The following is a 27,267-nucleotide window of genomic DNA, read 5'->3' as shown; positions in this document are numbered from 1 at the left end:
CCATTCTGATCCCTTGGTGTGACATACTTTCTTTTAATTGGAAGCCTATATAATTCTAATCCCTGGTGTTTTAAGTTTCACTTTGATATTTTTTTAGGGTTTATATCTTAGGTAATCAGTTTTGGATTCAGCTATAGCAAACTACATAGGTTATTTGCCTGTCTTTTGGTTTTGATCGTTTTTAGCTTTTATTTATTTCTTATTCCATTGCTGCCTGTTATTGTAGATTTACTCCTTTTAGAAAACTGATCTTTAATAAGTTTTATAGAGGACCAAAGTAAAATATAAGCACTTATTGTTTCACTGAATGAATTTACCGATACTATATACAGCTATTAGATATTATGTTGATATGTTAAAGTGTAGGGTTTTTTGTTGTTGTTGTAGGTTTTTTTTTTTCCTCTTTTGGCTCTTTGGGAACCCATCACCTAGCTCCCAAATAAGTCACACGTAGTCTTATTATTTCTTATGAATGCCTAGCCTTACCTTGACTTGTTTCTAGCCAGCTATTCTTAAATTATCCTGTTTACTTTTTGCCTCTGGGCTTTTATCTTTTTCTATTCTGTAGAACTTTTTTTACTTTTTATTCTGTGGCATGCTGTGTAGCTGGGTGGCTGGACCCTGTGTCCTCTCTCCTTCACTTTCTCATTTCTCGATCTTCTTATCCCAGATTTCTTCTTCTATTTATTCTCTCTGCCTGACAACCCTGCCTATTCTTTCTCCTGCCTACCCATTGGATGTTTAGTTCTTTATTTTATGAATAAAGTGTTTTAGACAGGCAAAATAATACAGCTTCACAGAGTTAAACACAACATAAAAAAGCATATCTTTATCATTAAACAAATGTTGTACAGTATAAACAAATGTAGCACATCTATAACTAATATTTCACAACATAAAAGTTATCAGTAGGATTATTTTTATAAAAGTTGTCAAAACAGGAATAAAGCAAAAATTTAAAGGCTGGGCATGTGTAACATGAGGAGACCTGTTTGTTGGGGGTTTTCTGTCCAGTCCCCCCCCCACACTGTTTAATCCCAGAGAAAATCACACACAGGACTCAGTAAGTTATAAAGCTGATTGGCCTATTAGGTCAGGCTTCTTACTGGCTAACTCTCACATCTTGATTAACCCATTTTTCTGATCTATTTTAGCCATGTGGCTCAGTACCTTTTTCAGTGGGGCAGCTCACATCCTGCGGCTTCGGTGATCTGGGCAGGAGTGGGAGGAATCAACTTCCTCCTCCCCAGAATTCTCCTGCTCTCCTTGCATCATTTCTACTTCCTGTCTGGTTTTCTCACCTACACCTCCTGCCTGACCAATCAGCATTTATTTAAAACATGGTTGACAGAATACAGACAATTCTCCCGCACCAGGCATGGGGATGTTTTCCTTTAATCCCTCTCTGGGGGCAGAGGCAGGAATATCTCTATGGGTTTGAAGCCAGCTTGGTTGATATAGCAAGTTCTAGACTAGCCAGGGATAGTTATTTCGCCCTGGATGCATGTATACACTCTAGTCAGTAATGCTCACACTGTCTGTTGCTCCATATGCTTTGAATATGTCTTGGTAGAGAAGGAAGATGTTGCAGTGTAGTTTCAATAGTTATTTCTCTTATTACAATTAGGTAGAGGAATTTTTCATATGTTTAAGAACTACTCTTGTTTCTTTTCCAATGAACTGTTTATCTCCTTCGCTTATCTTCCCATATGATTATTGATCTTTTTCTTAGGTAGGTGTTTTTTATTAGTGTCGTTTAAGAGTTAGCCAGATGTGGTGGTGTATGCCTTTAATCCCAAAGATCACAGGGCGGGATAGTTTACAGAGAAAGTTCCATGACAGCCAAGGCTACACAAAGAAATCCTGTCTTGGCCGGGGGGAAGAATTATTCTCTGATCTAGTACATGATTTATATATGATTTTCCATGTCTTGGTTGCCATTAGTTTTGCTCCTTTCCTATTTCCCCCTCTAAGTCCATTTTCCTTCATTGTCCTTGGTCTCCAGGAGAGCTTTCAAAGATATTTTATATGATCAAGTGTATTAGGTTTTTGTGATATAGTTATTGTTTACTATTTAGAAAGGTCTTCTACCTCTTGAGAATAGTTTCTTTTATAATAGATATACTTTCTTCTTTTCTAATTTATTAATTTATTTTACATCTCAGCCACAGCCTCCCCCCACATCCTCTTCTCCCAGTTGTTTGACCCCATCCCCCACCCTATACTTTCTTTTTTAACCTCTATTTATTTATTTGTGTGTGTGTGTGTGTGTGTGTCTCACTCAAGCTCAAAGACAACTTGTGGGTCTTGGGAATCACACCTAGTTTGTCAAACTTGGCACCAAGTACCTTTACCCACCTAGCCATCTCCCTGGGCCTATATAATTTCATTTAACATTTTAAAAATATATGGTTCACTTTTATCTTATTATTGTGTATCTATCATTTAGCTACATTTCCCCCCGGGTAGCTTCTCAAGTATCCTAATATCATTTATTAAATCAATTTTCTTAAGCCAGGTGGTGGTGGTGCATGCCTTTAATCCTAGCACTTGAGAGGCAGAGGCAGGCAGATCTCTATGAGTTTGAAGCCAACCTGGTCTACAAGAGCTAGTTCCAGAACAGGCACCAAAGCTACAGAGAAACCTTGTCTCAAAAAAACCCCAAAAAACAGTAACTCAATTTTCTTTCTCTTCCTCATGTAAGTTATTCCTTTTATTGTAAATGCTATATTAAAAATAATAAAGTTTTTATATATTAAAGGAAATGTAAAGCATATTATAAAGAAACGATTGTATTGAAATTTATACTTGCTATTTTTTATATTATAGGAGAAATTACAAAGTGACCAATACAAGGATAATGCCTCATCTATGAAAATAAAAATACAGAACAGTCTGAAACGTCTCTGTGCAGATAGTATTAGAGGTACCAAAGCAGAAAATAAGGATACAAACCAGTCTAGACAGCTTCGCAGTTCTAAGTCCGATGGTATCACATCTAAAACTTGTGCAAATGAAAACCAAATGAAGACTCTGGAAAAGAACACAAATCCCCTTAATCCTTGCTATAGGGAGAGAATGCAAAATAAGAATTTACATAAAGCCACTTCAAGCTGCACCCAAAACTTAAATGAAAAGATGACTTTTAATCAAAAGGATTCTGTTTCTCAATCAAGGTATAGTTAATGATTATAGTGCTTATTTATTCAATAAGTATTTATTGTGTGCCATATTGTTTAAGCACTGTAGATACAGGAATGGTTAAACCTGATGGTGGGAGGAGCCTAATGTAGGAATTCTTTTTGTTTCCTTTTTTTTTGAAATGTATTTATCCTCTTACAATTTCATACATATAAAATGTACTTTATCTTGTTCCCCTTTCACAATATTCTTATCCTCTGCCAGTCCCTTTTTTCTTCCTAGTAAGCACCCTTCCTACTCCCAGTGTGTGTGCTTGTTGTGTGCCTCACTGTCTTTCATTAGGGTTGCTTGCCATGAGCACAAATGAGAGAGGAAAAAAGTTGAGACAGGATCTCCTATATCCCAAACTTGTGTGTAGCTGAGAATGACCTTGAAATTCTACTTCTACCTCCTCCTACTTCTACCTCTCAAATGCTGATATTACAGGCAAGTATGACCACACCCAGGTTTTACAGTGCTGGGGATTGAACCCATGACCAGTTGATGCTGGATAAATACTCTACCAACTGAGCTACATCCCCAGCTCTAAAGGTTTCATTGTTGTTTGTTTGTTTGTTTGTTTTCTTTTTTGAGAAAAGGTTTTTCTTGTGTAAGAGCCCTATCTGTCCTGAAACTCTGTAGACTAGACTGGCCTCAAACTCACAGAGATCCACCAGCTTCTGCCTCCTGAGTATTGGTATTAAAGGTGTACACCACCATTGTCTAGCATTCTAACGTTTTTTAAAAATAATTTGAATGAGGAGGTATGGATGCTAGTTTATCAAGGGCTTTGCATGTTGTTCTCAGAATATGGAAGTTTAATCCACAGGATGTGGGGAGCCCATGAAAACATTTTTGCTTATTTTCTTTTCTGAAACAGGGTCTCATGAATACAAAAAAAAAAAAAAAAACCAAAAAAACGCCTTCAATGACCTGTGTAACCGATGATGACCTTGAAGTTACCTTTATGTGTACTGTGTACTACTACCCCAAGTTTATATGATGCTAGTGATCAAAGCCAGGGCTTCATGCATTTTAGGCATGCTTTCTACCAACTGAATTATGTCCCAAGTTTCTGAAGTTGTGTTGGATAGTTTTATGGCAACTTGACACAAGCTAAAGTCTTCCGAGAGGGAGGAATCTTAAGGAAATACCTCAATAAGATCGGGGATATATGGAAGCCTATAGTGTAGGCCCATATTTCTTTATGGTGTAGCAGCCAGGCTCTGAAGCCATTGGGCTGATCCGAAGTGATCAGGTAGAGGTAGCCCTGCAGACAAGCCTTCTCTGCTTGAAAAAGGTCAGGATGTTGGCTGCTCCCTTTCTTTGTAATTTAGAGGATGCCTTATAGAGATGCTAATTCAAGCCTGCGTGACAGACGCCTGAGATGCCCTTTTTTGTAATAATGGTGTTGTGCTTGGTTACTTCTTGCGCCTCTGTACCAGTCCAGTTAAGGAAAATAGATATCTGTGTTGGAGCCCATGTGGCTCCAACACTATAGGACTTTTTTTTTTTTTTTTTAGAATTAGTGGTTTATGGGACAGGGTCTAGCTCATTGTGAGTTTTGCTCTCCCTGGGCTGGTGGTCCTGGGTTTTATAAAACTGTGCAAACCATGTAGAAAGCAGCTTATAAACAACACTCTTTCATGGCCTCTGCCTCAGCTCCTGCCTCCAGGTACCTGTCCTGTTTGAGTTCCTGTCCAGACTTCTTCAATGATGGGCTATACAACATGGAAGTATAAGCCAAATAAACCCTTTTGTCCTCAGCTTGCTTTTGATTATTGTGTTTCATCACAGCAACAGAAGCCCTAAGATAATCAAATTTGTATTTTAGAAATTATGCTTACAAAAGAAAACTTAAACTAAGTCTCTATGTTTGAAATAATTAATTAAAGCATTGGACCTACCATCAATGTGACAAAAACTTGTTTCAGGTTTACTATAGTAAAAGGGAGTAGAGTTTGATGAAAATCCAATTTGGGGTCACTTTCTCCCCCATCCTCCCCCCAGTTTTGTTTCCAATACGGCCCTTTTCCCTCACAGGTAGCATGTAAGATTGGATGTAGGCATGTAGCTTTTCATCTTAAACCCTTTCTAGTGTTTGTCTGATTCTTGTTGTACTTAAGGAAAATGAAGGGGACGCTATGCTCTGGTCAGATTGTAGGGTAAACTAAGTATCAGGAAGATGGATTATATTATCACTCCTTCCTTTGCCAGCCCCCCCCCCTTTTTAGCTCAAGGACAATTTTATTAGAGTTCGGAAGAAAAACAAGGCAAACAAGCTGTTAATCTCAGCAGTTTTCAAGAGAAGGAGAAGATGAAGAGAGAAGACTGAGTTTTTGCAGTAGGGGTTGCAAAAGCTGGCATACCGAGCAATGTCAGTCCATAAGGAGCTTTTCAGTGGAAGAGGAAAAGGGTTTCAAAGAAAGAGAAAAAGTCCAGAGTGCAATGAAAACATTCTTAGGCTTTTGATCAGAAACAAGTCAAAGAAAAATTTACACTTTTGTCATAACTGAGAAAATGAGGCAGTTGAGCAGTGCTGTGTGGAAGCTCTGTCAAGACTCTTCTCAGTGGTGATTTTAACCTCACTCCTCAGGGATAGGAAATTGCAGAATGCTGAGATATGTTCTGGGGCCAGCCTTCTTGCCTTCTGTTCCAAGGTTTCACCCATACTCTTTTTTCCTCTTTTCCAACTGACCCTGTTTTTAATTTATTATTTTATGAGTAGTTTGTGCATCCGTGTCTATGCACCATGTGTGCCTGTTGTCTACAGAGGCCAGAAGAGAAGGCATTGGATCTCTGGGGACTGGTTATAGACAGCTGTGACATGTGTGTGCTGGGAATCAAATCTGTGTCCTCCGTAAGAACTCTTAACTGGCCAGTGCTCTCAGCTGCAGAGCACTCACTCTAACTCTATGATTGGCCATGTTTCCATCTTAGCTATTGTTATTTTAGTGTCAGTTTGAGTAGCAGTCTGAGGTTTGGTGAAAACAGACATAGTTGGAGATACAGTCTGGGGTCATGATCACCCCTTTGGTCTAAGCATTGGTAGAACACTGGAGAGATGAGTGAGCACCACTGAGAGTAGCTAGCGACTCCTGGGAGTGATGACAGCAGTGGCTTTCGGAAGCTAGAATAAAGAGCACCTGTGACTGAGCCAGTATCCACTGCCATTCTGTGTATGAGATACCCTGCTGCTGCAGAGACCACTGGAACCACAGACCCTGCCTGCACCTGGAGAAGTGACCGCTGTAGCTGTGGCCTCATCTGCACCTTGAGGATTGACCATCTGAGCCTATACCTGGAGGAGTGATCACCGGAGACTCTTCTCTACCTGTACCTCAAGGAGCATCATTTAACATGCCATAGTTCCCAACGACACCAACTGGAGGAAGAGGGACCCCCTGAAGCACCGACTCCACCTATACCGACTGGAGGAAGAAATGGGTAGATAGCAAGGTAAGAGTACACTGTACAACATAAAGAGCAATATGGCACCACCAGAAACTAGTGGTTCTATGACAGCAAGACCTGACCATCCCAACACAGATGAGGCAGAAGAAAACGACCTCTTAAAAGTAACTTTATGAAGATGATTGAGGCCCTTAAAGAGGAAATGAAAAATTCCCTTAAAGAAGTGGAGTAAAAGACAAACAAAAAATTGGAAGAAATAATTCTCTTAATAAAATTGAAGAAAAATCAATCAACAGGAGAAGGAAATGGTTCAAGACTTGAAAACTGAAATAAAAGCAATAAAGAAAACACAAACCTAGGGAATTCTGGAAATGGAAAATTTGAGTAAATGATCAGGAACCACAAATGTAAGCACAAATAACAGAATACAAGAGATGGAGGAGAGAATCTCATACTTGTATTTGTCTTGTACCTCCTACCCAGTCCACCAAATGTAACTTGAAATTTAGTATTCACAAAAAAAATTAATAAAATTCTTAATACCAAAAAACAACTCAATGTCCCCAAATTTTTTAAGTAGGATTTCAGTATTGATTTTTTTTTTGTTATGTAGCTTATAGAAAGCAAAGCATAGATTTACACAGGGCTAGAGATTAACAATAATCATTGTTGGCCAGGTGGTGGTGGTACATACCTTTAATTCCAGCATTCAGGAGATAGATGCAGGGATCTCTGTGAGTTAGAGGCCAGCCTGGTCTATCTATAGAGTGAGTTCCAGGACAGGCTCCAAAGCTATACAGAGAAACTCTGTTTCCAAAAAACTAAACAAACAAACAAACAAACAAAATTCCCCAAAAACCAAACCAATAATCATTGTTAATATCTGTGGCAGTTTGAAATTGGTCCCCATAAGAGGGTTAGTTATGACAAAAGGGTTAGTTAAGTTGGTGGGGGATGTGCCAGTGTGCACAAAGCTCTGGGTTTAATTCCCATTACTGCATTCAGTAGTCATAGTGACACATGCCCATAATACAGCACTCAGAAAGTGAAGGCAGGAAGATCAGGAGCTCAGAGCCATCTTCAACTACAAAGCAAGTCGAGAGCCAGCATGGGCTGTGTGAGACTCTGTCTCAAAACACAAAATAAACATATGCCTTGCCATATCTTTTTTCTCTTTTAAATATTATGTTTATTTATTTTCATTTTATTTTCTGTGTATGGATATTTGCCTGCATGTATGGCTATGTACTGTATGCATCTTTGGGGCCTGCAGAGAGGCCAGAAAAGCGTGTCAGATACCCTGGGACCTGAGTCACAGATGACTGTGAGCTACCCTGTGGGTGCCGGAAATTGAACCTGGGTTCTCTGGAATTGGACTACTTAACCACTGAGCTATCTTTCCAGCCCCCCATTAACAATTTATTTGCCAGACACAAATGTATGGTTCCATATATGGAAGATTTTTTTTGAGATTAGATCAGGTTGACCTACAACTCATGACACTCCTATTTCAGTCTCCCAAGTGCTGGGATTAGAAGTATATGTCCTATGCCCAATTTACAAATGGCTCTTAGGTCTTTCTATTTAGGTCTCTTTAGGTCTTAGGGTTTCTATTGCTGTAAAGAGACACCATGACCACAGCAACTCTTATGAAGGAAAACATTTAATTGGGCTAACTAGCTTACATTTCAGAGGTTTAGTTTGTTATGGTGGGGTATGGCAGCATGCAGGCAGACATGGTGCTGGATCCACAGGCAGCAGAAGCAGCTGTGTACCACACTGAACGTAGCTTGAGCAAAGGAGACCGCAGAGTCTACCCCAACTATGACACACTTCTCCAGTAAGTGCACACTCATTCCAACAAGGTCATGCTCCCTAATAGTGCCACTCCCTATGAGCTTATGGGGTCCAATTGCATTCAAACTATCACAGATAGTGACAGTGATTATTGTTAGATTATTATTTGCTATTCTATCTTCCGTGTTCTTCTCCCACTGATTTTGTTCTCTCCCTTTTGGCCTTCATTTCTTCCATTTTTTTCCTCTTCCTCCTCTTTTATTTTTTTTTCTTGAAATCAAGTCTGTATTTCCAGACTGTCCTTAAACTTACTCTGTATTAGAGGGTGACTTTGAATTTTTGTTATCCTTCCTCTTCTACCTTCTGAGTGCTGAGGTTAAGGTATGAGTTACCACACAGTTTATATAGTACTAGGGATTGAACCCAGGGCTTCACAAATGCTAGGCATACATTTTACCAGCTGAGTTACATCCCTAGTTGATCTTTTCTTCTTTTAAATTTTATTTTTTTCTGTATTCTTTTTTTAGAACTCAGACTATTATTCATTGATCCATTTCTCCCACTTACATACTTTGTCATATGCTAGGAATCAAACAGGTGTATGTCCTTTACCACATAAAGTGGGTGTGGTAACATATAATTCCAACACTTGGGAAGTAGAAGTAGAAGGATAAAAAATTTCAAAGTCACCCTTTTTACAGAGCAAGTTTAAGGTCAGTTTGGGATATAGGGAACTTGGGGTTTTTTTGTTTTGTTTTGTTTTAGAGAGGGGAGCTACATCCCTAGCCCTCTGTTAGTGATTTTTTTAAAAAATAATATTTTGCCTATATCTTCTTTTAATCAATGTTTTTACTCTCTGGAGTCTTGTTTACTTCTACAAATAATACACTGACTATTGCTGACCCTACTTTAGCCAAATTTGTTAGTGTGATAGTCGACTTTCTGCCATTATTACATAATACCTGAAGCAATTAACTGTTAGAGAGAATAGGTTTATTTTGACTCATGGTTTGGATCTAACATGGTGGGCTAAGTGCCCTTTGTTTTGGGGTCTCTAGCAAGGGCAGCATAGAGGATCAGGAACTTACCTCATAAGCTAACAGAAACAGAAGACATAGGACTATCCAAGATGGCACAGTCCCCTTCAAGGATGTACACCTGGTGACTTTAAGACCTTGTGCAAGGCCCCACTTCCTAAATATCTCAAAGTCTCCCAGTAGTGCCAAGCTGAGGATCAGGGCTTGAATGATGGACGTTGGGGGCACACTTGACATTCAGATTATAGTAGTAGGTTTTGGAAACAGCTCCATCTGCCTGCCAGACATTCAGAACCAAAATACTGTTTAAAATTTCCCTGACACTACAGAGTCTTTATTTCCATTAATGTAGTATTCATTTTCTTTTAGTGACCATGTTGTTAAGCATCTGATTCACACTGTCAAAAATAGAAAGCAGCAGGTACCAGTAACAGGTATGATTTAAAATGTTTCTTCTTTGGTATTTCAAGAAAATCAGTGTTTGGATGACTGAAACTCAAATGTAAATTAGTATATCTGTTCTGTGTAAGCCATACTTTTGTCTCTGACCTTTATTACCATTTATTCTTATCTAGGATCTTTCTCTTTATCCACTAAGATGGCTAGATATGTAGTTGTGAGGGGAAATGTATGGAAATCTGATGTTTAATAAGCATTATAAATTTCAGAACCTTTTCATTAAACAAAAAAATCAATGTTTTACATTTTTTTCAGATCCATTTACATTGTGTTTAGACATAATAGATAAAGAAGCTGGTTTTCAAGCAACTGACAAGTCTTCCAAAATGTTGAAATATAGATGCTCAGGTGAATATTTTTTAATTATAATAATTTCATAATTGAATCTGTATCTGCTACTTACTGGAATTTATACCACTTCTGCCTTATGATTTAATTTCATCTCTTTTGAATATATGACAATCTGAAATTTGAAAGCATTTAAATCAATGTTGTCTATTTTGCATTAGGTCATGCCCACATGAGTAAATGCAATTAATATATCTATTATTGTTGTTTATGTCACAACACTGTCTATAACTTTGAATGAACAAGATAAATATGTTTTCAGAGAATAGAAAAATATTTATTTTATATTATGCTCTAAAAAGGTATTAAGTATTCCATATATAGTTTTATATTGCTAGTAATTTATTAATGTTCCTAGTGTCCCATGCCCCACTACTGATTTTTTTCTATAAGATTTTATTGCTCTGATCTAAACTTTTCTCTTCTTCACATCCTACAATTTTCTGTTTTTTTTTTTTTTTCAAGCAGGGTTTCTCTATGTAGCCGTCCTAGCTGTCTGTCCTGGAACTAGCTCTTTAGACTAGGCTGGCCCCAACTCACATAGTCTGCTTGCCTCTGCCTCCTGAGTACTGGGATTAAAGGCATGCACCACCACTGCCCAGCTTCCTCTTTTCTTCATGTTCACTGTTCTATAGAAAAAGCTGAGGTTGTTTCATGTTCAGTTCAAAACATCAGTATTGTATTTTAGATGAAGACTTTCTCTGAAGCTGATGTATAACCATGTACAAATCCCATATCTCTCGTCTGTTTAATATAATTGTAAACTCTTTCTTTCTTTCTTTCTTTCTTTCTTTCTTTCTTTCTTTCTTCCTTTCTTTTTTCAGTACCTTTCTTTAAATCAGCACACCTGTATTCCAGCTACTTAAGATATTGAGGCACTCTGGGTGGTGGTGGCACATGCTTCTAATCCCAGCACTTGGGAGGCAGAGGTAGGCGGATCTCTATGAATTCAAGGCCAGCCTAGTTTACAGGCAGGGTTCCAGAACAGCCAGGGCAGTTACAGAGAGAAACCCTGTTTCCAAAAGCTAAAATAAAAAGTGTAGAGAGAAATTGAGGATATTTTGAGGCAGAAAAGATCATTATTATTAGAGCCTACAAATTCCAGGCTATCTTAGGTCATATGTTACTACCTCATCTCTCAGACACACAAGCAAACCGTCAGTTTTTTTTTTTGTTTGTTTTTTGTTTTTTGGTTTTTTTTTTGTTTTTTGTTTTTTTTTCAAGACAGGGTTTCCCAGTAGCTATGGAGCCTGCCCTGGAACTAGCTCTTGTAGACCGGGTTTGTATCTCAAACTCAGAGATCCGCCACCTCTGCCTCCCAAGTGCTGGGATTAAAGGCCAACTACTCCCTCCAGGCTGTAGTCACAGTTAATATTGCTGTGAAGACACACCAAAACCAGGGCAACTCTTATGAAAGAAAGGATTTAATTGGGGACTTGTTTACTGTTTCAGAGATTTAGTTTATTTTTCATCATGATGGGGAGCATGATGGCATGCAGGCAGTGTTGGAGGAGTAGCTGAGAGCTACATACTGGTCTGTAGGCCGAAAGAGAAAGATTCTGGACTTTTGAAATTTGAAAGCCTACCCCCAGTGACATACTTCCTACAACAAGGCCACACCCCCTAATCCTTCTCAAGTAGTGCCACTCCCTTTTGACTAAGCATTCAAATATATGCACCTATGGGGCCATTCTTATTCAGACTGCCACAGACAACATTAATATAAAAAATGTGGTTTAGTCTCAAATTTCTTTTTATCTACTTTTGAAACAGAGTATCACACTAATCAGGCTGGCTTGGAACCTACTAAATAGCCTAGGCTAGCCTGAGAGTCAACTATGAGCTATCACTTCCAGATTAACCTAATATTTCAGTGCTGAAACTCAGAACTCCTTGATTAGGTAGTCATGTCTAGTAGATGCTGATTACTGTTGTATGAATTTCACAGCATTTATAGTACCCTCTTGAGTTCATTACAGAATACCTAGGCAGATAGTTTGGGCTATTACATCCATTTGTCCTACCTGAACCAAGCTTATTTTTCCTCATCTTAAAAATTCAAATACTAGCTGGGTAGTGGTGGTACACGTCTTTAATCTTAGCACTTGGGAGGCAAAGACAGATGGATCTCTGTGAGATCGAGGCCAGCCTGGTCTACAAGAGCTAGTTCCAGAACAGGCTCCATAGCTACTGGGAAGCCCTGTCTCAAAAAACAAAAAAGAAAAAGAAAAAAAAAGGAAATCTAAATACTTAGTACAGTTTGCTTTCTCTTTAAATGTCCATCTGCTTTGTCTACCATCCCTTTTTTCTTTAGGGAAGAGGAATTGGGGGGGGGGGTTGCTTGCATATATGCCTGTGCATCACTTGTGTCTTATTCCCAAGGAGGTCAGAACAGAGTGTTAGATACCCCAGAATTGGAGTTACAGACTGTTGTCAGCCGCCATGTGGATACTGAGAATTGAACCCTGGTCCTCTGAACTAACAGGTAGTGCCCTCAACCACTAAGCCGTCTCTCCAGCCCTGAGAGGGATCTTTTGAGATGAAGTTTGATTGTGGAGTCTTCTCTGTGTAGACCAGACTTGTCCTGAATTTTCAGTGATCCTCCTGCCTCTGCCCTTCAAGTGTTGTAATTATCAGCATGTATACCTATGCCAGGGTAGTATTCTACTTCTATTGGTGACTCTTCTTGATTCCTTCTCTCTCAATACACTCTTTCTATTAATTCCCTAATGTAGCATGAATTCTAATTAGTCTTAATAAATAAAATCTGGAGTCAGATATTGGGGCGAAAGTTGAAGAATGAGAGAAGCAGTGTAGCCAGCTACTAGTAAGACCTTTTACCACTACCAATGCTCAGACCGAAGCGGTGATCCTGTCCTCAGACTGTCTCCTCAGACTGCAACTTGTCTCCACCAAACCTCAGACTGCACTGAGCTCCTGTCTACTCCTGCCTCATATTCTTCCCTCCGCTCATCCATGTCATCTCTCCCTAGTGCTGGTATTAAAGGTCTGGAATCCCAAATCTCAAGTGCTGGGATCACCTTTGTGTGAGTTCTTGTTTCCTTTTAGACAGATTCAATCTTGTGTAGCCCAGGACAGCCTTGAACTAACAGAGATTCCTCTGCCTCTATCTCCTGCATCCTGGGATTAAAGGTACGTGCCACCATTCCCTGGCCTCTAGTGGCTTAACTCTGCACTCTGATCTTCAGACAAGCTTCATTTGTTAAAACACAAACAAAATATCACTATACCCTAAAACGTGGCCCTTACCCTCTTGTTCACTATCACATGCACTCTTTCCATTACTGAGGACTGAATTTAAGGGACTCGCACATATTAGACTACAACTACAACTATGACTATAACTTCTTCTCTTTCTTTTTCTCTTCCTCCATCATCATCATCATCTTCTGTCCCTCCTCTCTCTCCCTTTCTTACCACTCTACTTATTTTTATACGTTAAAGCTACTCAAAGCTTCATTTTTCCCTCTAAAACTAGTTAATTGATCAATTTAATTATTTTTGTCATTTTACTGAACTTTAAATATTACTTTATCTGGAGCCTTTTCCTCCTAAAACTGGTAATTTATTCATTATTAACTCATTCATTCTTTTTTTTTTATGTTATTGATGTTGGGTCTCATTTTATAGCTCTGTTACCAATGGCCAGGATTAGGATCATGTGTTCTCAGGTTTTTGACCTCTTATCCATTGAGGGCAGAGTTTTTCTGTCCTGCCAACCTACTCCCCAAAAAACCACACAGTGACTTATTATTAATTATATATGCTCAGCCAATTGCTTAGGCTTGTCTCCAGCCAGCTCTTATGAATTAAATTAACATTTATTTTAATCTATGTGCAGTCCTGAGGCTCGTTTACCTCATCTTTGAACTTTCCATGTGGATTCTTTCACATCTGGCTTGAGATTCCTCTGACTCTACCTTTTTTCTTCCCAGCATTTTCTCTGTCCTGAAAATCCTACCTAGCTATCATCCAATCAACTTTATATTTACAATTAGAGCAACACATTTTCACAATGTACAGAAAGATTATTCCATAGCATTTTCCCATTTTTATCCAAATAAAAAGGAAGGTTTTAACTTTAACATAGTAAAGTTATGGACAACAAAACCAGTTATCAAGTAAGAATTACAGTTACAACATCCAATCCATTTGTATTTGGCAAATTTAGAGAAAATGCTCTGTTTTCTTATCTTTGTAAGTCTGAAGTTTTATACCCAATTTACCTTTTGTCATAACTAAGGAAAACTGTAAGTCTAGTTATTTAGTCTTTAACTCTATTAAAGACTCCAGAAGACTATAATGTTACTAATGACAGGGACATCTGGCTGCCTGGAGGGTCACCCAAAGTTCTTCTGTAATGTTGGGGCATCCAACTTTGGTGTACAGGCCTAGTATATTTGATAGACATTTTTGAGAAGTGGGGAATTTTGAGGGGCTGTCCTACCTTGTCTTGGCAAAGTTTGATAGTCACTTTCTTTTTCTTTCTTTCTTTTCTTTTTTTTTTTTCTTTGGTTTTTCGAGACAGGGTTTCTCTGTAGCTCTGGAGCCTGTCCTGGAACTAGCTCTTGTAGACCAGGCTGTCCTTGAACTCACAAAAATCTGCCTGCCTCTGCCTCCCGAGTGCTGGGATTAAAGGCATGCACCACCACCGCCCAGCTTGGTAGTACTTTCTTTTGTATCCTGGTGGTCTGTTTTGGACAGTATACTGTCATCAATTGAGACAAGGGTAGTTTCTTGCCCAGTGGTTAAATTTTGCCACAAAGAAAGCAAACTCCACATGGGATTTTTTTTCTTTCTTTCTTTTTTTTTTTAATATTTATTTATTTAGCCTGCATGCCTGCACACACACACACCAGAAGAGGGCACCAGATCTCGTTATAAATGGTGATAAGCTACCATGTGGTTACTGGGAATTAAACTCAGGACCTCTGTAAGAGCAGCCAGTGCTCTTAACCTCTGAGCCATCTCTCCAGCCCCACATGTGAGTTTTCAATGTCCACCACCTCATCTGAAATAGATTGAAGTTGCCAGGAACAAATGTGTCTCATTGTCATGAGAAACCTTAGGTTGTTAAACATATTAAATGGCCTATTCTGTAGGTCTTTGAAGTGTTTGAAGACCATCTATCTAAATTTATCTGGTTAACCTTGAAAATATACCTAATGTGACTACAAGTTTGATTGCTATAGATGACTAACTATTAGCTTGTATTTTTAATTATACATTATATTTTTAAATCAACTGCATCAGCACAATATCCCAAACAAGAGTAGAAACATAAATACTGTAAAACAAAATTAACTTTTAATTTACATCATTAAACCAAAATTCATACCAATGTAAAATATTTTGAGTTTAGTAGTTTCTTTTTTTATTTTAAAGACTTATTTATTAATTATATATACAGGGTTCTTCCTGCATATATGCCTTCAGGTCAGAAGAGGGCACCAGATCTCATTACAGATGGTTGTGAGCCACCATGTGGTTGCTGGGAATTGAACTCAGGACCTCTGGAAGAGCAGTCAGTGCTCTTAATCTCGAGCCATCTCTCCAACCCCAGTTTCTTTTAAGATTAAAGTAGATTCAATAATCTTTCCTTTTCCTTACATTCCTATATTTTATTCCCATTTTTTTCTTTTAGAAAGAGATCTTTGAGTTTAACTCTTTTTTGTAGCTTTTTTTCCTGACTATGACCAATAACAACTTGTAATCAACCCCCCCTTGAATGATAACAAGCATCCATAACCCATCTTTTATGGGAATTTGGACATCATTCTCGAGACTACTTCCTGTTGTTTTTGGGTGCTGGTATCTTTGTGAGAACCTGTCAGGGACCAGCCACGAGAAAAATAACTCTCACCAGGGTAAGGGCATGGGGATTTAGAAATATAGTAAAGACTGTGAATTTCTAAGTCTTGACTAAAATAGTTTGTGAGGTTGGACCATCTCAGCGAGCAGCCTTAAAACTGTTTTGATGCAGGACTCTGAGATGCTGGTTGACCTGGGCCATCTGTTTCCACTGGTGTCTGGTCCCCTTGTCCTGAAAATATATAAACTTTTAAAGGCAACATACATGTTGTATGTCTGCATTAATCCAAGGATAGACTGTGTATTGCACATAAATTAGGCAAAGATGAAATCTTTTACCTGCTCAAACATAAAAGAAAATATCATCTTTTTCTTTTTTATTTGTTTATTGGAGACAGTCTCACATATCCCAGACTGGCCTCCAGTTGATAGTGTAAGCAAGGATAGCCATGAACATCTGATTTTCTTGTCTCTGCCTCCTAAATGCTGGGTTTACAGGTGTGTTCTCAATTTTCTGCTGTGCTAAAGATTTAATCCAGAGTTTTGTGAATGTTAGTCAAATATTGTACCAATTGAACTAATCCTTAGCCCTTTTTCTTTTTCAGAACTAAACCTAGGGCTTTGTACATGCTAGACAAGCACTGTACCCTGACCTGTAGTAGCCCTTTAATTTTATGTCTTGTTTTGTATTTTTGGGTTTTTTTGTTTTGTTTTGTTTTTCATTTGTTTGTTTGTTTTGAGACCAGTTTTCACAAAATTGCCCAAGCCAGTATTGAACTTGCAAACCTCTTGTTCTCCTGCCCTGGCCTCCTAAGAACTTGATTGTAGGCATGTGTTGCCACAGTGAGTTGGATGCTTCTTTTCTGAGTGATTGTAACCTCTTATTTCTTTGTATTTATTTTCTTTACTCTCTGAGATGAGTTGGAGTTTCTTGAAATACTTCATACATTCTAATTTTACTTCAGTTTATCATCTTAGAGGTTGTCTACTTTCTTTTTTTGGGGGGGTGGTTTTGAGACAAGGTTTCTCTGTAGTTTTGGTGCCTGTCCTAGAACTAGCTCTTGTATACCAGGCTGGCCTCGAACTCATAGAGATCTGCCTGCCTCTACCTCCCTATTAAAGGTGTGCTGGAATTAAAGGCGTGCACCACCACTGCCTGGCAAGGGTGTCTACTTTCACAGCGTTATTAGTATATAATTTTAGAATATCTATATGTCAACTTAACTTGTTTTCTTTCAGGTTGCGTAGCGGTAAGAAAACTACTCAACAGTCGAAATTTTAGCAAGCTTTTACACTCTTGTGCATACCAATGTGATTACCATAAAGTCATTATGGAAGCTGAAGATAAATATAAAAGTGAATTAAGGAAAGCACTTATCTGTGACAAAGGTAATTAATTTAGCAACTTTAACTGTAATTATGGCTACACATTCTGAACTATCATCTAAAGTATTAGGTATATTGACTAGAGAGTGTAAAATACTCTTGAAAAGAAAAACCTATCTCTAGATTACCAATAACTTAAGATATACTAGAGTAGATTTAGTCTATAATGACTTAAAAATTCTCTGTAAACTGGGTATGCTGACACACACATGTATTCTCAACCTTTGGGAGGTAGAGACAAGAGAATCAGGAATTTAGGGCCAACCTTAACTATACAGAGTTTGAAGCCACCCTGATCTATCTGATACCCTGCCTCAAAAAACAAAAAGAGATCGAGATGTGATGGCACATGTCTTTTATTTTCAGTACCTGGGAAGCAGAGTTAGGCAGATCCCTGAGTTCAAGGACAGCCTGTTTTACATAGCTAGTTCTCGGACAGCTAGGACAACACTGAGAAACCCTGTTTCAAACCCAAAACCCCAAAAAACATAGGTCTGGGGAGATGGCTCAGCAGTTAAGAGCTCTTGACTGCTCTTAGAGATGACCCAGGTTCATTCAGTCACAGCACCTACAGGTGGCTCACAACCATCTGTAATTTTAGCTCCAGGGAATCAAACACCCTTTTCAGGCACACATGTAGTATGCATACACACAAGCAGGCAAAACACTCATACACAGTAGGAAATATAATAAAAAACAAAATTACTTCTAGCTAGTTTACTTAAGGATTCCCACTAGAAGAGGGTAACACGTATCATACTATAATAGAATTAATATATGACTACTTATATTGATATCCTAAGTATACAAAATGTTTTCTATATTTTTCAGAAATTTTGCTGACCCCCCGTAGAAGAAGACAACTTAGTAAAATGACTACTGCCTCTGAAGGACTAAGTGAATATATTTAATTTTTAAATAAGCTTAAATTCTACCTATTACTAAAAAGAGAGCAGATAAATGACTGTTCTCATTAATTAGAGATTAAATTGATATAAATAATCAATAATTTAAATGATAATTAATATGATAATTTAATGATAATTAAAATGATAACCCTTGGCTTGTATGAGATACCTACTGAAAAGAGACAACCTTTTCCTCTCTATGATGTTTGTTTACTTGCTGCCTGCCACCTGGGGAATTCTCTCTAGAAAAAAAGACATTCCTTTTTTATTTATTTATTTATTTCTAACTGGCTTTGTAGATTTTATTTTTATTTTATGTGTATGATTATTTGCCTGCATGTATGTATGTGCACCAAGTATATGTAGTGTTCATGGAGGCCAAAGAAGATACCAGATCTCCTGAAACGGAGTTATAGAGGGTTGTAAGCCACTATGTAGGTGCTAGGAATTGAACCCTGGTCCTATGGTGCTCCTAACCGCTGAGCCATCTCTCCAACCCTGACATTTATTAAGCATCAGATACATGTTAGGTGTTTTATAGATATTATGTTCTTTGATTGTGTTAATAATCAGTTGGAAATCACAGAACTTAGATTCAAATGCAAGACATCTAGAAACGCTTGTTATATCTGGTTCAAATTTCAAGAAAGTTATTCTGTGTACAAGTACTTCAAACAGACATTATTGAAGGCTTCTGCTCATAGCTACTGAAATTTAAACAATAAAAATTAAAGAGACAAATGGGATAAATTAAGTTTCTCTTTTAAAATAAAAATCCTTAGTAAGTTAGCTTATAGAGTGCTAAGGAATGGGAGATGAGTTAGCTGAAATGCTTGCTGTACAAGCACGGGGACCTGAGTTTGAATCTCTAGCATCACATAAATGCTGGACATGGTGGTACATCTGTAGTTTATTGCTGGCAGGGCAGAGACAGGCAACTACCTCCCTGAACCAGCAGGCTATCCAGTCCTGCCAATAGGTGAGTTTCAGGTTCAGTTGAGAACCTGTCTAAAAAATTTAGGTGGCAAGCGATAAAAGGAAGAAACCCAACATTGATCTCTGACTTCCATATATACTAATTGATTGATTGTGTAATTTTAACTGTAAGGTTAGTGTTTCTGACTTTTCATCATTCCATATTTATCAGATTTCAAGAGTGTTATCATTTTCTTCTAATCCTGGGAAACTAATACCTTCAGGTTAAGAAAGTGCAATGAGGTCTCATTAGTGTCACCTGGAGATTAGTAATATCAATGGAGCTACTCTGTTGTTTATTACAGATTGTGAACTTGTGTATCCCACAAGCATTTTGTCTCACTTAGCATTTATTTGGTTATTTTCACTGCCAAACCTCGAATGCTACTTAAAATTCACTTTATACATCTTGAGTCTTTCTCTGCATTAAAAGTTTTTTGTGGGGCTGGGGAGATGGCTCAGTGGTTAAGAGCACTGACTGCTCTTCCAGAGGACCCAGGTTCAATTCCCAGCAACCACATGGCAGCTCACAACTGTCTGTAATTCTAGTTCCAGGAGACCAACACTCATGGCAAAACACCAATGTACGTAAAATATAAATAAATAAATTTTAAAAAAAGTTTTTTTGTGGAGCTGAAGAAGTAGTTCAGCACTTGAGAGTGCTTACTGCTCTTGCACAGGCCATGGGTTTTATGCCCGGTACCCATATCAGGTGGTTCTTAGCCACCTGTAACTCAAGTTCCAGGGGATCTGGCACCCTCTTGTCTCTGAGGGCACCTGCACTCATGTGGTGCACATAAACTTATGTAGACCCATACATATACATAAATAAATCTTTTTTTTTTAAGTTTTCATAGCCTGGTGGTGGTGGTGGCGCAAACCTTTAATCCCAGCACTCGGGAGGCAGAGACAGGCGGATTTTTATGAGTTTGAGGCCAGCCTGGTCTACAAAGTGAGTTCCGAGACAGCCAGGGTGGTTACACAGAGAAAACTTGTCTTGAAAAAACAAAAAGAGTTCTTCATGTAGAGGCAGGTGTGGTGGTGTGTTCCCATAATTCAAGCCCCCAGGAGGCAAAGGCATGAGAATTGCTGAAATCAAGGCCAGCATGGTCTACATAGCAAGTTCCAGACCAGCCAGAGCACACACAGCCAGATCTTGTCTCAAAAAATAAAATATAAAACCAACAAAAAGGTTATTTTTGTAAGTTAAGATTAAGTACAGTGCCACTCTTTTAGATACTGAATAGCTCAGTATCTCCCAAATACTGCGATAACAGGAATAAAGCGCTGTTCCTGGCATGAAATGCCTATTTTTCCAAGTAATAGTTTCTGTAGTAACTTTTACAAAATGGAAACTTTGTTCCATACAGACATATTGCACTTAGAAATTTTGTTCTTAGTTTAGTATGGTTGTGCATGCCTTTTATCTCAGCACTCAGGAGGTAGAGGCAGGTTCTGTGAGTTCGAGGCTACAAAATGAGTTTCAGGACAGCTAGAACTTTTACAGAGAAACTTGTCTCAAAAAAACCAAAAATAGAAAAAAAAATGTTCTTGGCAAGGACTTGACATCAAATTATCAATAGATTTTTTTAGTAGCATCTTCAACGTAAATAAATAACCAAAAATTAGTCTATAATTAATTTATATTGAAAAATAATCAGCACGCCTCATGCAAATGGGCATGAATGATCCTAAATACTGTTATGTGACATTCACTTCAAATACCAAGTACTTATTTTTGTAGGTTAGACTTAGTTAATTGAAAATAAGCAGTTAATAATTTGCCTGCTTTGTTAGAATTTACAAGAATATTTTGAGGAAGTATTAATTTGACTCTTAATCTCTCTCTTTTTTTGCTTTTTTGTTTTGTTTTTTTGTTGGTTTTTTTTTGCGGGGGGGGGGGGGTAGTGGACAGGGTTTTTCTGCATTGCCCTAGTTGTCCTAGAACTCACTCAGTAGACCAGACTGGCCTTGAACTCACAGAGATCTGCCTGCCTCTCCCTTCCAAGTGCTGGGATTAAAGGTGTGCACCACCATTATCCAGTTTAATCTCTCTTTCAGGTCAAACTATGAATATTTAGTATGTGACCATTTTTTCCCTCTTGATTAGTTTCCCTTTCATATTAGGTATTCATTTAACTGTAGTTTATACTTAGATTTGAGCCTATCATTTTGAGGAAGGGTAATGTACCATGTAAGTATTGACGACTCCTCCAAAGCTCTTTTTAGGATGACTTGCTGTGTTGAGAGAATTTGACAAGTAAAAATTTCTAGAATTAAGCCCTCTTTCTCATTGTCTTCTGTAAACACACAGTGGACATTAAGAATAGCCCTGAGGCTGGGTGTGTGACTCATGTCTCTAATCCCAGAACTAAGGCAGAAGGCTCATAAGTTTGAGACAAGTGTGACTATATCGCAAGACTTTCTAGAAGCATAATAATAATAATAATAATAATAATAATTTTTTTAATTGTACTCAAAAGGCCATGTAGTGAAGCCTTGAAGTGCAGAGTCTTTTTCAAAACTACCCAGTCCTCTGCTTTAGAATTTGTAAGTCAGGAAAATGGTAGCATTGGTGGAAATGGGGGGCTTTATGTGAACAACTTTTAAGGCCTTAATATCCTAAAAGTTATAACCTGCCTAGTCCTGATTACAAGGAGATCAAGTCATTTATCAAATGAAACTTCAAAGAAACTTTGGGTAACAACAGTTTTCCAGCATTCCCAAAACTAAGGTGTAACTTCATATAGAAGTTTTGAGATAGTTTTATCAATAATAACTTTTCTCTTAATAAGTACTGGTGATTGCCTACTATATCTGAGATACTGTTCTGAACTTGGGCAATGCAGTGGTAACTAAGCTACTCAGAAGTCTCACTGTTATTCTCCTGGGGAACTGCATTTCCCAGGAGGCCCCTATGCGCAGGCGCAGAGTGAAGCGTGGTCCGCCTGACTCAAAAGACTTCATTTCCCAAAAACACATGTACCCACAATCCAACACGGACGCAGACCGCAGTGTCTGATGCACGCATTCGCTGGGTTGGTCTTTAAAAGGCAGAATCGCGGTACCCCCCCCCTCCTCTTTCCCCTTCCTGCTTCCAGCCTGCACTGTCCCCACGCCCCTTCCCTGTAATAATGTTACGCGTGGGTTTGTTTGTACCTCGTGGTCTCTTTCGTATTCCGCAGAAACAACAACACTCATCCTTCATGGAGCTTGCATTTTTAAATACTAACTACTAATAATAACACTGACTTCTCAGCTTCTGCTGGGAAGATGTTCTCTTTTGTTTTAAGCCATCGCATTTACCTTAGAAAGGTAGACAAATGGCCAGCACTGTTTGCTTGCAAGTGTCAAATTTTATACATCCATCCCTTATATAGTAAGTAGCATCCTCAAGCAGAAATGCTGAAACACATCTCTCTGGCATCTGTGTGCAGTGCCACACAAGTTATTAGTAAACTCCAAAGTGGGAGGAAACCATTCTTGGGACTGGAGAGATAGACCAGCAGTAGAGGTGCTTGCAACTAAGCTTGATGACCAGAGTTTTATCCTCAGAACCCATATCAAAGTGGAAGAAGAGAACTGACTTCACAAAGTTGTTTTCTGTTCTCGACATGCATGCCCTGGCATGAGCGTGTCTATACACATCACACACACACACACAGTAATAATAAAACTACTTCCTTATAATAGTCACCAGGAGATAATTGAAATAACTGTTTACCAGCTGTGTATTCTTTCTGTTATAGAAGCTATTCATCAAAAACCAGATAGTCAAAAACTTCCAGGTTTGGAGGAACATGCTCGTAACACCAGCATTCCAGAGGCTAAAGAGAGAAGATTCAGAGTTCCAGGCAAGCATGGATTACATAGTGAGTTTGAGGCAAGCCCATGCTACATAGGAAAAGCCTGTCTCAGAAGAAAAAAAGCAAAGAGAAAAGAAAACCTACAAACTTCTTTTTCCATTATGTAACCCGTTTTGCTTTTATGTTTTGATAAGCTGAGCACCTCTATAGATAGTACATCTGTTTTATTTTTTAAGTGAACTTCAAAAGACTTTTATTGAAAACAATGAAAACTGGTATTCAAAATAACAATTGTTATTCTCTATTCTGTGAAGTTATGGAGCCTTTGAGAAGACTGTATCTGTAAGATAGTTAAGCTGTTTGTTAACCATCCTCACAGCAATGCTGCATTAAAATCTAATGTTTATAAACTTGTTTTTCGATTGATAGATGTGGATAGTGTTTCAATGATTAAGTTATAATATTAAAGAAATTACAGTGATAGCACCTCACTTAGTGATGTATTAAACTGAAGTAAACGTCCATTTGAAAAGTGTGTCTGGCATTGAACTGTCTTATTCTGTAGTTTATATCTAGGGAATAAGTTACACATTTATTTGAGTCTTAGGATTTCTTATTTCAGCAAGTATTAATATATTCTACAATTTCCATTCATTTCAGGAAAACGAAGAATTCGTAAAAACTTTACCAAAGAAGAAGTAAATTATCTTTTCCATGGAGTTAAAAAAATGGGAAATCATTGGAATTCAATTTTGTGGTCTTTCCCCTTTCAACAAGGACGAAAGGCTGTAGACCTTGCTCACAAATACTACAAACTGATCAGAGGCCCCAACTGTGCAGCCATATGACTAGAAGAGACTCAAGTTTTTTGTTTGTACTCTTAAAATAGAATTTCTTAGGAGATATAAATTGTCAACTATTCTTCTAAACTCTTAAGAGACCGGATATGAGAGTTGAAATGACTTTTGTGATACAAACTCTTAAAAATGTTATAATAATTTATAAAGCAAATGCATTTTCAAAAATGTGAAAATTAGATAGACTTTTTCCATGAGGCCAAATATGTTGTGCCTTTAATTTTCCTTATAGTCAAAAAACATAGATCAGAAGAAAAAAATTAGCAGCCTTTAAACATTACTTAACATTATATTGCCATAAATACTATGTGAGACATTTGCTTTTCAATATTTAGCCTAGTACCAGTGTTCACTCTAGAACTCAGACAATTTCTCAAGCTGTTCAACTAAGGCTCTCATCCAACAAATAAATGTTTGCCATTTGTTAATTGAAATTATTCCTCTTCTAAAGGTCAACTATGAGGTTGTATTAGCACTCTCATATTCTGTGATCAAATTCTCATTTTGCTGTATATTTACTTGCTTTGTTTATTCATTACATTGTATTGATTTATTGTGTATTTGGGCACATGTGAAGACCATAGAAAACTACTTGCAGAAGTTAGTTTTTTCCTTGCACTATGTGCGTCCTAGGGGCCAATCTCAGTTTGTCAGGTAAGGCAGCAAGTGCCTTTACTCATCAAGTCATCTTGCTTGTTGCTATAGTTGTTTTACGGTGTCTCTCATTTCCTCCTCCTGTCCTTCCACATCATTTTTGCGTCATGTTACTGAGCCTCAGCTACTTCACGCTGTAGCAGGTCATATCCTCTAAAGAGCTTAGTCACTGTGGACATACTATTGTCTATTTGTAATGTATGCCTTAGAAAGGGCTCAACTTTTCTCCTAAGCTATGCCCAATATTATGAACCTAATTTTGATGTCTTTTGACTAGCTTTCCAATAATAGCTAAACTACCTTTTACATTATTATAATTGGAATCATTTTCAAATAATTCTATCCTGTTGGGTTAGTTTGTGATACGATATGGTCTTATGTAGCCCAGGCTGGCCTAGCACTTGCACTCACTGTAAATCCTAGAATGACCTTCTCTTTGTTTTTGTTTAGCAGATCTGGGATTTGCTCCTAGAACATTGTGTTTGCTAGTCAGCCCCGGCCCTGGTTTTGTTTTTGAGACAGTATCTCACTATGCAGCCCAGGCTGCTTTTGAACTCATTATCTCCTTGCCTTAGCGTCCCAAGTGTTGGGGTCACAGGTTTCTGCCTCCAAGCCCAGTTTGTGGGATGCTAGGAATGCATCCCTGCCCCAGCACTGTTAGCTGAGTGGTATCTCCAGCCCATGGATTGTTTTTGTTAAACTCTACTATAGGACTGTAAGAGCTCCTGTTCAGTTTCTCATTTTGTTAGATTTAGTCTGTGCTGTTTGTCATCCAGTATTTTTGGAAACACTTCTGTGTCTGCTTATGTGAGTGTGCTGCTGCATTCTCCTCTAAATATCAGATGACACTCTGAATGAACTATTGGCAAGCCCTGGTAGTCTCTTTATTTTTCAGACAGTCTTGTGCAGACCAGACTGGCCCTGAATTCAAGCTCTTCCTCCCTTAGCCTTCTCAGTGCTAGGGTTATAGACATATGCCACCACCAGTGGCTGGTCTGGTCTTTAGCAAGCTTCAGTGTTATCATCCAGCCCATTTTTTTTAAATCCTCTTTTGTTGTACATTGTTCAATTCTCTGTTGAAATTTGCATTACCTATCTTTGCAGCATCCTCCCACCTGCAATTACCACCTGGTAATCCTGCAAGAAAAGAAAACTACTATGTGCATTTACATCTGGTGCTATCTTTTCCTTTTGCAACTGGTCACATTAGAGATTTCATGTAGTGGGGATTAAAGCTTACTGACTCAGAGTTTTCAACTCTACTGTCCTGTGAAAACTCATACTGCTTGTCCTTGTGTGATTTCCAGAATTGCCTGCACTTCCCTCCCATTTTCCTTTTTCCAATTTACATTCAAAATGGCAGATTGTATGCCCTTATTGGATCCTGTAATTTATGCTGCTAAGTTTTTTGGCAGAGCCAGAATCACTATCCTTTACACCTGGAACCCACTTAGGTGATTGCTTTTCCCGCCATATCACTTTTCCTTGTATTTATTAATGCTTTGTAAAGTTTGCCTTCTTCCATAGAGAACAGCAAGAGCCCTCAAGTCAAGGCCATACCTTAATCTACCTCTGATAAACACAAACATTTCTTTCTCTTCTCCACTACTTTTCCTGTTTGACATTTCTTCTTTACCTTTTCACATCCAGTCTCTCCCCCAATACTTTCTCCAATGAAGGAAAGCAGTTACAGCTGTCAAATGTCAAATATCCCTAAAAGATAGCATTTTAAAAAACTTGTTGAAGCAAAGCCAAGAGTATTGTTAACTGTGGTAAATATATATATATACATATATATGTGTATATATATATATATTCACAGTTATTAGTCCACAGAGGAGGAGATGAAAAACAACAATTGAGGATTTGTGATATTCTTTGAATAGACATCTTGAGAATTATGCCAAATTCATTATATAAGAATTCAGGAATAATGAACATGACTGGGATGTTCCTCTAGCACTGGGTCTTGGGGCTGTGTTTTCAGACAAAGCCTTACTAGCTAACCTTCAACTTGCTATTTAGATCAGACTGGCTTCAAATTTACAAAGATCAACCTGCCTCTGTCTCCCAATGGCTGGAATTAAAGGCGTGTGCCGCCATACCAAGTCTATTTTAGCTTTCTTTTTTTTCTTTTTTCTTTTTTTTCTTTCTTTTTTTTTTTTTTTAAGCAGTGTCTCACGTAGCTCATGCTTGGTTTAACTTGCATTGTAGTCTAAGACCTTGAACTTCTGATTTCCCTTCTGCCTGATTCCCGCTGCTAGGATGACAGGCAGGCATGCCCAGTGAGTTTTTACAGAGCGTCTTTCATGGTAGTCCATATCCTAGCCCTTTTATATTTCTGATCCTTTGTTTCCCCACTTATTAAAGAGTTAAGCAGGATTCGATGGGATAGCTTGTTACACTCACACAAGGTGAGACATAAACGGGGCTGTCTTCTAAAGCTTGGGCTTGCAACCGTCTAAGCCTGCAGGAGTCGCCAGCGCTCACTCGGTTGGGCGGGGCCCGCGACTCCACCTCCCGCGTAAGGCTGTCCGGCTCGCTGCCTGACCGAGCAACCTCAGTCGCTGCGGCGCTTCCGCCACCCGCAGACGCACGCGGACATCGCCGGCCC

General features: G+C 38.4%; 1 protein-coding gene across 2 annotated transcripts in view; it reads left to right on the top strand.

Annotated features, from left to right (window-relative positions):
* Terb1 (telomere repeat binding bouquet formation protein 1) overlaps positions 1–24,599 on the top strand; it is a 55,663-nt gene extending 31,064 nt beyond the window's left edge. For both annotated transcript variants that reach the window (XM_048431323.3, XM_085682086.2), the window contains exons 13-19: positions 2,830–3,176; positions 9,798–9,862; positions 10,143–10,235; positions 17,307–17,456; positions 18,285–18,350; positions 23,086–23,208; positions 23,803–24,599. In XM_048431323.3, coding sequence (XP_048287280.3) covers positions 2,830–3,176; positions 9,798–9,862; positions 10,143–10,235; positions 17,307–17,456; positions 18,285–18,350; positions 23,086–23,208; positions 23,803–23,990 — 1,032 coding nt within the window. In that variant the 3' untranslated portion in view covers positions 23,991–24,599. The remainder of the gene's footprint in view (positions 1–2,829; positions 3,177–9,797; positions 9,863–10,142; positions 10,236–17,306; positions 17,457–18,284; positions 18,351–23,085; positions 23,209–23,802) is intronic.
* Positions 24,600–27,267: the final 2,668 nt, after the last annotated feature.

Source organism: Myodes glareolus, chromosome 22, assembly GCF_982192425.1.
Source record: "Myodes glareolus chromosome 22, mMyoGla1.1, whole genome shotgun sequence".
Taxonomy (NCBI): Eukaryota; Metazoa; Chordata; class Mammalia; order Rodentia; family Cricetidae; genus Myodes; species Myodes glareolus.
This window is presented reverse-complemented; position numbering and strand designations above follow the sequence as displayed.